Raw genomic sequence first — 14,439 nt, forward strand, 5'->3', positions numbered from 1 at the left:
TTTTTTTTAACACATCGACTGTCTCCCACTGAGGCAGGGTGACCTAGAAAGAAAGAAAAAACTTTTATCATCATTCAACACTTTCACCATCATTCATACATAATCATTGTCTTTGCAGAGGCACTCAGATATGACAGTTCAGATATCACTCCAAACAGCCAATATCCCAAACCCCTTCTTTAAAGTGCAGGCACTGTACTTCCCACCTCCAGTACTTAAGTCTGGCTAACCAGTTTTCCTGAATCCCTTCACAAAATATTTATTACCCTGCTCACACTCCAACAGCTTGTCAGGTCCCAAAAACCATCAGTCTCCATTCCCTCTTATCTAACATGCTCGCGCACACTTGCTGGAAGTCCAAGCCCCTCGCCCACAAAACCTCCTTTACCCCCCTCCCTTCAACCTTCTCTAGGACGACCCCTACCCCGCCTTCCTTCCTCAACAGATTTATACACTCTCCAAGTCATTCTTTGTTCCATCCTCTCTACATGACCAAACCACCTCAATCCCCTCTTCAGCCTTCTGACTAATACTTTTAGTAACTCTACACCTCCTAATTTCCACACTATGAATTCCCTGCATAATATTTACACCACACATTGCCCAATATTTGGACATGTTTGTATTGGTGTTTTCTAGGTTGGTATTACAGGAAGGGAAAATTACTTGTATACACTATTCATGTAATTTAGTGCTATACAGAGGTGAAAATATATAGTAAAGGAGAGGTGGTAGTAGTGTTGAGAGAAGGACAATGGCAGAAAGGAAGGGATGAGAGTTACAGTTGATGTAACAAACAGGTACAGTATTAGAAAAGGAAGGATAAAGATAGCCTTCATTAAAGATGTGACAAACAGGCAGGCAACAATGAATTTGAATTTGATTATCACCACTAGCATGCGTATACAGTGGTACCCCGAGTTTCAGCCATAATTCATTCCAGAAGGCTGTTCGAGTGCTGTTACTGAACGAATTTGTTCCCATAAGGAATAAAGTAAATTAGATCAGTCCGTTTCAGACCCTCAAAAATACGCTTACAAAAGCACTTACAATAATACACTTACATAACTGTTCGAGTTGGGAGCTGTACGAAACTCGGGGTACCACTGCAGCATGTGAAGTTTTCTTATCACAATCTCAGTACAGTAGAAAATGTAATAACAATTAAGGTATTTATTAATTACTCTGTGTTCTTTAAATGTTACATAAATTTCAAGTTACTTCTCCATACAAACTGAACTACTAATTAACTCTCTGGCTGGTTCCTGTGGAGACCTTACCACCCTCTTTATGGTAAGTGCTTTCTTTAAATGATACAGCATGTAAAATAGCATAAAAATTAAAAGAGTTAATTACATTTCTATATAGTGATGACTTTGTGGCTCTTTTTAAGTCTATTCACAAAGACAGATGAAATCTTATACATAAAACATTCAAATTTGTTGCACTAAAGTTCAGCACCTTCAAATATGCTCTGAGTGGCAACTTTTGGCCTATTCAGGAGTGAACAGATCTGTGCAGTGAGTGTCCACAGAATAAAAAAAAATCCAGTGCATGATGGGAAAGCAAACTTTCAACCCTGAGTATGGTTTAAAGTAGTTTTATTGGCATCATTTGACAGAATCAAAAATATATACAGTGGAACCTTGAGTTTCGGCTGCCCTAAGTTTTGGCCGTTTTGATTTTCGGTCACTTTTTTGGGCTATATTCTGTCTTGAGTTTCGAACAGTACCTTGAGTTTCGGCTGCCGTACCAGTCCTGTCCGCCTGCCCGTGCCCACAAAGCATCCAACGCATGCATTGTGGGTCAGTCTGGCTTTGTTTCTCAAGTGAACATTACCCTGCACTTTCATCCAAACATTTCACAATACAGCCCATTGTTTTTGGTGCTTGTTGCTTGAGTGTGACTGCTACGTAATTAACCATGGGCCCAAAGAAACTTTCTAGTCCCACCCCTTTGGTAAAGAAAGTGAGAAACACAATAGAACTGAAGAAAGAAATTGTAGCAAAGTATGAAAGTGGAGGAGGAAGAGAGAGGGGAGAATGTGCCTTCTTCAGTGATTCTACGATATGTACAAATATAAAGTAGCAGGAGTTGATAAAGGTTATACATATGTAGTGCCAGCCAGTGATAAAGTGTAGCAAGTAAGTTAAGTGATTAAGTGATAGAAAAAGGATACGAAACTAACCCCTCCAATGTTATTGGAGGTATATAGGGTTACTGACAACACCGCCGCACCACCACCACTACACGCCTTATGCTGCCAGTGGCCTTTGTAACCCAACAACAACAACAACTCGCCACCACCACTCGTGACATACGTAATGATATATTTTATTCATTCTAAAATATATATCATGTTTCTATGTTATTAATATTGTTTATTATGTCATATTAGATCAATTGTGATCAATAAACAAGCTGTTGAGTTGATATTAGCATCATATGGAATGAGTATCTTGTCCTGTTTCCAAACAAAGTCTCCTTTTCCCTGTCTTCCATAAGCCAACAAGAGTCTTCGGTAAAAGTATATAATTTTTTTTTTTTCAACAAGCCGGCCGTCTCCCACCGAGGCAGGGTGACCCAAAAAGAAAATACTTTCATCATCATTCAACACTTTCACCACACTCACACATAATCACTGTTTTTGCAGAGGTGCCCAGAATACAACAGTTTAGAAGTACATGTATATACGTATAAAAATACACAATATATCCCTCCAAACTGCCAATATTCCAAACCTCTCCTTTAGAGTGCAGGCAATGTACTTTCCATTTCCAGGACTCAAGTCTGGTTATATAATATAACCGGTTTCCCTGAATCCCTTCACTAAATATTACCCTGCTCACACTTCAACAGCTCGTCAGGTCCCAAATACCATTTGTCTCCATTCACTCCTATCTAACACGCTCATGCACGTTTGCTGGAAGTCCAAAACCCTCGCCCACAACACCTCCTTTACCCCCTCCCTCCAACCTTTTCGAGGATGACTCCTACCCAACCTTCCTTCCTCTACAGATTTAAACACTCTCCATGTCATCCTACTTTGATCCATTCTCTCTAAATGACCAAACCACCTCAACAAACCCTCTTCAGCCCTCTGACTAATACTTTTATTAACTCCACACCTCCTAATTTCCACACTCCGAATTTTCTGCATAATATTTACACCACACACTGCCCTTAGACAGGATATCTCCACTGCCTCCAACTGCCTCCTTGCTGCATATATATGTAAAACTATATTTATTCTTTAAAAAGTGAGTTTTTTGTGAATATTTTTGGGTGTCTGGAATGGACTAATTGGATTTATATTATTTATGGGAAATATTGCTTCGATTTTCGAACAATTTGAGTTTCGGCCGAGCTTCTGGAATGGATTACAGCCGAAACTCGAGGTTCCACTGTACTACTGAAATATTCGATTGTTGACAAAATTTTCCTTTGGAATGGTAAGCCAACTCCCTATCATTTTTTTTCTAACTAGGTCTGCTTCAATTTTTGGAAAACTTGAAAACTTTGCCCAATCATACCTGGTTATATTTTATTATCTGAGAAATATGGTAAAACTTTTTATTTTTTTGTGTAATGATGTATTCAAAACAGAAGGCAAGTGTAATATAGGAGAGGCTTGGGAATGTGATTACTGAAAAAAGATTGCTTTAGTTGCTGAAATCCATACCATGTTTATTTTGGATTTTTTTTTTTTTAAATTAGAATTTGTTGAATTTTGTGTAAGGTTGCCCAAATTTTTGGCTTCTTGGCAGTGTAGTTTTGACATGAATGAATCAATCAATTTATTTCCATATGATATATCATTTATACAAAATTGGAAGACATTGCATCTGTCATATGGAAAGCCCCTTAGTTACGCAGATCATTTTGGGCAAGATTAAACCTAACTTATGTCTCAAAGGACTATAGCATTTTACAAATATGTATATATAAGACAATAACGATTTTCACAGTAGCAGATAAAATAATAAGTCACATAGAAATAAGAACACTTAGGTTATGCTATACATATTAAGAAAGTGAGAAAACTAATTATCTAAATTTTTAAAAAATAGAAGAATGCATAAAATAAGGATTGAACCTGTTTCCATATATCCAGAGAAGAGGTCTTTGCAAAGATTACTGAATGATCATAGGTAGTCATAATAATGGAGTCAAGGGATGGTGAGTGAGTCACTTGATTAATTAAAGTAACTCCAACTTTATCAGGTGGTGTCAGCACCGGTGCTGAAGCCTTCCACACTTCCCGACCAGCATCCACCTGCCATACTGCAGGAATTCCTGAGAGAGAAGTTAACAAGGATTAGGATCAAGAGGCAAAACACACATACATTAACACTCCTATACTACATAAACAAATGTAAAAGTAAAAGGAAAATAACACAGAATAGGTGCCTTGATGCTGGTGAATTTCTCTTGATCCAAGGAAATGGAGCTACCCCTCTTCTTCCTCAAACCAATCCTGATTGTCCCCCACTCATTACATGTTTTGAGCTTCCTCATGAATAATAATAACAAAGATAGGAATCCTTGTCAGTGACATAGATCACTGACAAGGATTCCTCTGCTGCTTACATGTGCTTGCATTTTATTAAGTTTTTCTCTTAAATATTTTTTTTATGTGGTGATCTTCTACTTACATATTCCTGAATATATTTTTACCTCATTTTTAGTCACATATATCATACCCAACAGCCTGAATTATCAAAGACCAGGCTGCAATTAGTGTACAGAGGATCGAGCTTCAATTAGTTCTTGGTCAGAATGACCCAAATAAGTTTAATGCTAAATGAAACCCCAGAACAATGTACATATCTTCTTTCATTCAGTGAACATCTAACTGTTGCAGATCACTTTATTAAGGAGTTAAACATAACACAAATCTCTATACTAACCTTTATCGCCGACAACAAGAGCATATATGTGGCCATCCCCTGCCTTAGCTCCAGGAAAGACAGTGCCAGGAGGCTGTAACACAAAGCCTGAGATAGACTCAAATACTGGCACAACTTTCTTGCTGACCATGGTTGCCAGCTCCCACACGATGATAACACGGTCCAACCCACAACTGAAATAATAGTATAGTTATGGAAAGAAAGTTTTTTTTTTTTTTAAAATACCAGCCACATCCCACTGACCCTGGGTGACCTAAGAAGAAAAACAAAAGTTTTTTTTGTAAATTTAGTAATTTATACAGGAGAAGGGGTTAATAGCCCCTTGCTCCAAGCACTTCAGTTTCCTCTTATGACACACACTAATTAAGCAGTGTTTGAAAATATGTAAGTACAGTCGGACACCCATATCTGTAAGGGATACATTCCAAGGACCTGCCATGGATACTGAAACTGCAGACAGTAGCAAACCCTATATATAAGTCCTATACATACCTATTATAAAGTTTAATTGATAAATTATGCACAATAGGTGGAGAATTATCACTTCTTCTCTGATGGGAAGCACTTTGCATCTTCTCTTAGGCTTTGAAGAACTGCCAGCTTCTCTACTTTTGCACACTGGGGCCATTATTATACAAAATTAAGAGGTATTTTTAGGCCACAGTAAACGTGGATAACTGAAACCATGGATACCGAATCAGTGGATACAGGGGTTCTACTGTATATCAAAGTAAATAACTGGCAATTGGGAAGAACTGTTCTTCATTAGTGTTTCTGGTTTTTCTGCATGCAAATCCTATAATTTCTAAATAAAATAATCTTATCATGATGAAAAAGCTCAAATTCACTGAGAAATACACAAAATATACAATGAATATAGCATTAAAGTATGCTGCTATTTAACACATGCAATACATGTACTGTACATTATTATTTTTTTTATTATTAACACATTGGCCATTTCCCACCAAGGCAGGGTGGCCCAAAAAAGAAAGACTTTCATCATCATTCACTCCATCACTGTCTTGCCAGAGGTATGCCTACACTACGGTTATAAAACTGCAACAGTAACACCCCTCCTTCTGAGTGCAGACACTGTACTACCCAACTCCAGGACTTAAATCCGGCCTGCCAGTTTCACTGAATCCCTTCATAATTTTTTTTTTTTTTTTTCAACAAGTCGGCCGTCTCCCACCGAGGCAGGGTGACCCAAAAAAAAAAGAAAGAAAATCCCCAAAAAGAAAATACTTTCATCATCATTCAACACTTTCACCACACTCGCACATTATCACTATTTTTGCAGAGGTGCTCAGAATACAACAGTTTAGAAGCATACCCATATAAAGATACACAACATATCCCTCCAAACTGCCAATATCCCAAACCCCTCCTTTAAAGTGCAGGCATTGTACTTCCCATTTCCAGGACTCAAGTCCGACTATATGATATTCTGTGTAATTATCAAGGACTCATGATCTGATAAATATCTAGGACAGAATGAAAGACTGTCTAAAGTTTCCTCTCCTAATTGTGGGTAGTTGTGAACTGTTCTAGCTATGGCATTGGGACTTTCATGCTTCATACCATACTATCAATTAGCAACAACCATCTCAAATAAATGGTTTAGAACACTGACAAGTTGATAACTGAGACACCTATACAACATTTATCAACAACTATCTTCTTAAAAATGTGTCAATTCTAATACAGTATACTGATCACAAACCAGTATACATATACATGTACAGTACACAATCAGTTAAAGAGCAAGCAAAATACCTACCAGATATAACTTCATTTAATTCTGTGGAGCAAATGCTTAATCCACTATTTTACCATTTGAATAGCTATAAGCTCAAAGATGTTGTACATATACCTGACAAGGTGTGCATTATCTTGTGTGATTTCCAGTGAAGTAACAGCTGAGTGGTGACCTTCCAGAGAATTATCATGCTGTGATGAACCAGCCTGCAGAGTCCACACATGTATGGTATTAGCTGCTGCCCCATATACCCTTGGTCGTTTGGTCAGCTCACGATCAAATATTACTGCACTGAAATTGAATAACTTAACTGTTTGACTGCCTTATGTGATTATAGTCCTCAACTGTACTTCCACTGATTCATACTTCTGTATATGTACAGCAACTTGGTCATAATACACATTAAGTCTTCTTTCACTGCTTAGAAAAAGAAAGGACTAACAAGTATTTTTATAAAGCAATTGTGGAAACAGCCCACTTTCAAAACATGTTTAGCCACATAAATGGAGTACACACATAACATCAAAGAAATAAAATAACCATGTGACAAATGACATGAAGTTCCCATAGATTTAAAGACACATGTGTACAGGTCCACAACCCTCTATCTAAAATTCTGAAATTCAAAACAATACTGGCCCTAAGGGTTTTGGATAAAGGGTTGTGGACCTGTATTCATTTGTATTTCAAGATATACAAAGTGAGACTCAAATAAAAAAAAACAAATAACCACTTACTGACTTACCCAAACACCCCAGAGGCACCTTTAAGACTATGAGTACAATATTTCTGGTGAAGGTCCCATATCCGGACAGAGGAGTCCGCAGCCCCACTGATAAGCAATGTGGATGTTGTGTCCCAGTTCATCACAGTCACAGGACCACGATGATATGATCTGAAGCTTCGTATTAACTCAAGACCTAAAAAAAACAATTTTGTAGTCAAGTAATAATACTAAAATGTGTGCAATTTTAAATAATTGCAGTTAATAACTAGAGAAAAATAGCTTTTCTTTCTAATATGTCATACTGTTTATTATTCTTTAAGCTGCCAATTCAGAGTTGCTAACTTGCATATAAAGAAAGGAATTATAATGCCATTTCAAAGGCTGCAGTTGTATGCAATCTAATCAACTTTCATTGCTAATAAACTACAATGATTCCTATTGAATTGCTAATTCAGTGTTACAAACTTTAGAAGCAAAGTATACATGAAAATTACTTGGCCAATGGTACTGCTGAAGGGTTGTAGACTTAAGTGCTACAACAACAGAGGAGTTGTCTGGGGACAGGGCTATGGATGTTACCTGATCATCTTCACAATGAATTCGACCTGTGACTTGACCGTTGGTGAGAGAGACCACCCCCACATTATCCCCACACTCACATAATAAGGCTTCACCATCATTTGTCACCTAGCAAGATATGGAAGAATTATTATAGTAGTAGTGCAATAAGTGCATACAGTTTAAATACTAATGTTATAGCAAAACCAAGAGATATACAGTACTACAATACTATACATGTTCTGTAATAATAATAATGCTTTTAAGTGATGTGTACTCATAAGCAGCAAGGGAAGCACTGCTTGCTCTATAAATTCTTCCCTTTAGAATTAAAATATCCATTTGACTTAAATATTATTGGTGTATATAGCAATCTGCATTTTTGTTATTTATATCTGTGAATTTAAACCTAGCATAAAAAGAGTTTAGATATTTGAAACTTGTTAGACAAAAGCATCTCATACTTGAAAATCTGTCCTAATAATGCAGTAGCATCATTTCACCTGCTTGCTGGGTAAAATGAGGTATGGTACCACTGTCAGACATAAGATGAAAACCATTAATTTAAATTGTATCAACACAATTTTTCCCAAACCCACGTAAGCAGGATTCGGATCAATCTAATATGAGGTGAAAAGCATTCTGATGATAGAAATTCCCCTCAATAATATTCATCATCGCTGAAAAAAATTCCTTTTCTTTGGAGTAAGGCACCGAAAGCAGAGTGTACTCCTGGATGTTCCTCCCTTATTACTACCCACTGCTACTGCTTCCCTCTTACAACCCTCTAGAGATGAGGTGTCCCATGGCTTAATTGGCAACGCACTCAGCTCATATACTGAGTGTCCATGGTTCGATCCCTGGCAAGGGTGGAAACACTGGGCATGTTTCCTTACACCTGTTGCCCCTGTTCACCTAGCAATAGGTAGGTACCTGGATGTCCTGTTGCCCCTGTTCACCTAGCATTAGGTAGGTACCTGGATGTTAGTCAAAGTGTTGTGGGTTACATCCTAGAGGTAAAAAACAAAAAAAAAAAAATACTGCAGAGATAATGCATATATGTATACTTAACTAGATTATTATCAGATTTGCAAATTTAGATTCATTATAAGATTCTTAGAGCTTTTCCACTTTTCATTATTGTGTGAGTTTAGAAAAAAATTACAGAGCTTTCTTTTTAGTCACTGAAATTTAACTATAATATTTTCTTTGATTTACAAAAATTTTGAGTTTTATAAAGCTGAATGACTTGAAAAAGGCTTACAGTGAAGCAGGTATGGTAGCATTTTTAAAGTAATGGTTTTAGAAAGGACTGCATATGCAGAGCACAGTTCTCTTCTTTGAAATGAATGAAAATTTTCTCCTGAAAATTCTCACTGTCAAAACAGATTGCAAAGCTTTGCCCTTCTATCATTTGATAAGTATCCTGTATTGAAAATCTTTAGAACAAGAAAGAATTTTACAGCAAAGTTAATGATCATCTGTGCCTAGTATGAGCCAACAGGCCTGCTGCAGTGTTCCTCCTTTCTTATGTTCAATAATCAATAGGAATTCCAGTGAACTATTAGCAAATAAAAACAAAGATTTATTAATATTCATATTTCAGCTTTATCAAAAAGCTTAAAATTACTATTTTCTTACCTTAGCAACTTTTTCACAATATGCCACTGCTGCTTATGCAGTATAGTAATGAAAAGATGCTTAACAAGTGGGTAACATTAAATTATACCCAATTCTTAAAAGTTTTATAATTCCTGTACTAAACACATTAAAAAACCACAAAATAAAATAACCTCACCTGTACATGACGGCCTGTGAAGTATGCATCATATTTGGCTTCGACAGCAAAGCTAAAAGAATAAGGAAAAGTTTCGGTACACAAATTGATATGTAAGTTACTAATAATATTCAACAATGCAGTATTTACAGGCAAATGTAGAAGTACAGTTTGCCAGTTACAAATTTAAAATATCTTAAACTATGAAAAATAAATGCATACCAGTAGTAGTTAGGGAAAAATTGGCTCAGTTAATGAGAATAATGAAATTATCTAAAGAATAAAGTTAATTAGTAAAGGAAAAAGACATTGATGTACAGTTCAGAACATCTGTGAATGGAATTTTGCCATGAGTGGCTTCATTAATCCTAATACACACACAGCTAAAACATGGTGTTATATAGTGGACAGAGCAGATGAGTTATGGTTAGGGTGAGATGAGGCAGGAGGTGCATCAGGCTGCAGGAAATAGGTTGACAAATATGATCAAAATAGTTCTATCAAACAGTTTACAAAGCATGCTAACTCCAGAATTTAAATGTAAGTATGACTTTTATATATATATACAATATATACATACATGATATACACACATAAATACATCAGAGAAACCCCAAGATTAGCACACTTTGTAATCTGTTTGATTCAATTATTTTATACTTTAGCTTAAGGGCACTTTATAGAAAACTTAAATTAATCACAAGACTTTTGCAGTGCCCATTTCCTTTTGATTTTTTGTGCAGTCCCAAATTATTACTTTGTGTATGTATACATACACACACACATATAATGCACATTTGCATGTACTGTTTGTAATGTTCGCAGGATGTTAGTAGTAGTTGCAAAATTTACATGTAATCTTATGTTCTTGAGACAAAGAAAAGCCCAGTAATCCTTGCAATGCAAACCATTTAGCTAATAGGTTTCTGCTTCACAGTCATGTGACAGGATGGTAGTACCTCCCTGGGAGGTTGCTGTTTATCAAACCCTGCTTTCTTTATTATTATTATTATTATTATGGGGAAGCACTAGACCTATAAGGATAAGTAGATTTTCAATTAGGTCTTGAATACTTATATACATATACACATTTTTAAATTAATATTATTACATTCATTTAGGAGCACTAAACCCACAGGGGGTTATACAGCACCTTAGGGAATAGAAGGCATTCATATTCAATTCCAGGAATTGGAGCCCAGGTCCAATTCCTTCAGAGATACTTCACCAGTATCAAAGATTCTTCTTTAAGGGGAACACATTTTTACAATAGTCTTGAGGATACACCCCTGTTATGGGCAAACAAATGTAGTGGTGAATTAGATACATGGGTAACACCTGGGTATCTTTATCTGAAGATGTTTCACCAACCAGTGGTGATATGAAAAGACAGTAGAGGATAAGTAAGTTTATTTAGGTAAAGGTACTCATAAGTATAATTATCATATATACTATGTGTAAATTACCTAGGATAACCCAAAAATCAGACAAAATATATTTCCAGTGGGGTCCTTGCAGTCCCTCAGCCTGAGTATTGATATATAGGCAGGAAAATGTAGCAAGGATGGGGCACTGATTATAACCATAACTTTTACTGTCTTTGCATATCATCTCTGAAGTGAATTGATAAAGCTACTACTTGGCTAAATGTCTTCAAAGAAACCTACCCAGGTGTTACCTATGTGTTTAATTCCTCGTCTTGTCAGTAATGAATATCATTATTTAATGATGCAAAAAATAGCACAGATTAACGTTGGATGACCCAATAGTCACTGCAACATTTCCTTTCCTTGGGGAATAGGAGGCAATCAGGATTGATCCAAGGAGACTGGTCTCAAACTCCTTGACTCAAGAGTTCTTCAGCGTCCCTAAAGTGGGAGTAAAGCTTAGCAGCTCAAAAAAAAAAAAAATCGTCAACCACACTTACTTGGACTTCAAAAGCGCTTTAGCCGACATTACGATCCCCTTCTTATTTCTCTAGTGTGGCCGTAGTTTTCGAGCTTAACGTCTGGGCAGGACACCCAGACGACCGATAAAAACCCCTAAGGAATACAGAGTAGATTGTGTGCAGCAAGTGTAGGTCAGCAGAAGTGCCAGCAGAATGAGAGAGTCTGGTATTTCCCACAGTCTGCCACCACGCTGTTTACACCACCACACTCCTACATCTTATATAGTCGAGTATATAATCAACTAGAAAATGTTATTAAATAATTACTAAACGGTTTTCAAGATAGGTTAAAAATTTATATAAAAATCTAAATAATGCAGAGTTTTCTCATATAACATTTAAAAATATAATAAAATCCTCGATAATATAAGACGTAATTAAGAAATGAAATAAGTGGCTTTCTACGAGCTTACTTATTTTGTCTGTATAATCCTACGGGTTTAGCGCTTCCTCCTTGATTATAATAATAATTACTTATTTTGTAATTTTCACTCATTTTTGTGTCCTTCCAATGAGCATGGGAAGCGTGACACAAAATAATAATAATAATAAATAATATCTTTGTTACTACAAGTACATGTACAAGGTACACAGACCATAGCTGACATCAATGACATACTACTATATAGAAAGCCGCTCGTTATGTTGAGCATTTCGGGCAAATTAGGTCAGTTTTGTCCCAGGATGCAACCCACACCAGTCGTCTAACACCCAGGTACCCATTATACTGATGGGTGAATACAGACAATCAGTGTAAAGAAACATGCCCAATGTTTCTACTTTCACCAGGATTATTATTATAATCAAGAGGAAGCGCTAAACCCGGAGGATTATACAGCGCCTTTCACCAGGAATCGAACCCGGACCCTCGCCTAGTGAACCGAGAGCTATAGCCACCAAAACCTCTAGGTGCAGGTGTGGGGACCCATAACCTCGGATAAATAAATAAAAATGTTTTAAGGAAAAATGCTGAGATTTCTCTTTGAGGCTGTTTAAATATTCTGTCTCCTACCACCCCATCCTTTATACGTAAGATATGTTTTGTTGGGATTTTTAATCCTGAGGGTTAGCCATCCAGGATAACCCAAGAAAGTCAGAGCGTCATCGAGGACTGTCTGTCTTATTTCCATTGGGGTCCTTCAATTTTGTCCCCCAGGTAACAACACTGCACTAGCCAAGGAGTCGAACCCATGCTATTTTGGCCCACCTCATGGTAAGAGAAAACGCACGACTCTTCAGACCACTAGACCACACAATCCTTATTGCGACCTCCAATAGTCGACTATAAACCCAGGACAATCCAGGAAAGGCCAAGCAGTGTGGCTTATTGCGAATTCCAATAGTTAACTATTTTCTGTTAAGTAACAGGTACGGGGATGAACATGAAGAAGTGACATACATATTGCATTATTACTTAAGAATATTATACAGTGGATGTTCATCACTTCTCATCGCCAAGGAAAATCTAATGAATGCTAAGTAAATGTAAGTCAGTCAGTCAGTCAGTCAACCAATAAATAAGTAAGCAAGTAAGTAAGAAAGTCAGTCAGTTAGTAAGTCAATTCACTGATTGTACCACTCTAAATATATGCTGCTCTCTGATATAATAATATATGACTGAACTGTCTTGGTTAATCCAATAAAAATAAAACAAACAGATTTATGTTCACTGGGGGGGGGGCCTGAGCTATATATACACGAATAACACCTTCGTGATCCGAACCGTACCCCTCCCCCCCCCCCAAAAAAAAAAGATGGAATAGAGGGAAGAAATGCGAGATGATTCTGCTTGATAATGTTAACACGCAACTCTCTCATTCATTCGTCTCCTCGTGTTTCTTTTTTTTTTATGTATGTATATGCTTTCACTTTCATTTTGATATTCCAATTTCAGTGGAAGGGGTATCAACCCCTCGTCTCCCCCGACATTTTAGTGGCCAGTGACGCGCACATTTGTAGGTCATAGGCTTTATAATAATAATAATAATAATAATAATAATAATAATAATAATAATAATAATAATAATAATAATAATGATGATGATAATAAAATAATAATAATAATAATAATAATACCAATAGTAATAATAATAATAAATAATTAATAATAATAATAATAATAATAATAATAATAGTAATAATAATAATAATAATAATATTAATAATAATAATAATAATAATTAATAATAATAAAAATAATAATAATAATAATAATAATAATAATAATAATAATAATAATAATAATAATAATAATAATAATAATAATATATCTTTATTTACTACAAGTACATGTACAAGGTACACAGATCATAGCTGACATCAGTGACATACTACTATATAGAAAGCCGCTTGTTATGTTGAGCATTTCGGGCAAATTAGGTCAATTTTGTCCCAGGATGCGACCCACACCAGTCGTCTAACACCCAGGTACCCATTATACTGATGGGTGAACATAGACAACTGGTGTAAGAAAACACGCCCAATATTTCTACCCTCGCCAGGAATCGAACCCGGAGCCTCACCGTGTGAAGCGAGAGCTTTAGCCACCAGGTTAATGTGATAATAGGTTAATATAATGTGCGTGTTAATGTGGACATTCTTATAAGATGGCAAGATTAGAAATGAGGTTCTTTTGGATTGCCAGGATGGCATGTTAATCACTATAGCAGCGAGTTTCTATAGGGCCATGTATCACTGTACCATCGATCAAACTGAAGAGGTTCAAAAAGCATTGAACTGCTCTAGTTCCAATCACTG

The 14,439-nt window shown here is 36.4% G+C and overlaps 1 protein-coding gene across 2 annotated transcripts in view; it reads right to left on the minus strand.

Moving 5' to 3' along the window:
• Positions 1-11,867, minus strand: part of LOC128684518 (transducin beta-like protein 3) — a 76,912-nt gene extending 65,045 nt beyond the window's left edge. The window contains exons 1-7 of one of the 2 annotated variants that reach the window (XM_070096284.1): positions 11,662-11,867; positions 9,756-9,807; positions 7,894-8,086; positions 7,418-7,592; positions 6,787-6,963; positions 4,911-5,083; positions 4,097-4,296 (exon numbers count right to left, since the gene is read on the minus strand). In XM_070096284.1, coding sequence (XP_069952385.1) covers positions 4,097-4,296; positions 4,911-5,083; positions 6,787-6,963; positions 7,418-7,592; positions 7,894-8,086; positions 9,756-9,807; positions 11,662-11,690 — 999 coding nt within the window. In that variant the 5' untranslated portion in view covers positions 11,691-11,867. Of the gene's footprint in view, positions 1-4,096; positions 4,297-4,910; positions 5,084-6,786; positions 6,964-7,417; positions 7,593-7,893; positions 8,087-9,755; positions 9,808-11,661 lie in introns of those variants that run through there. The other variant, XM_070096287.1, reaches the window with a different exon arrangement.
• Between the last annotated feature and the right edge of the window lie 2,572 nt (positions 11,868-14,439).

This window comes from Cherax quadricarinatus, chromosome 4 (assembly GCF_038502225.1).
Source record: "Cherax quadricarinatus isolate ZL_2023a chromosome 4, ASM3850222v1, whole genome shotgun sequence".
Classification (NCBI taxonomy): domain Eukaryota; kingdom Metazoa; phylum Arthropoda; class Malacostraca; order Decapoda; family Parastacidae; genus Cherax; species Cherax quadricarinatus.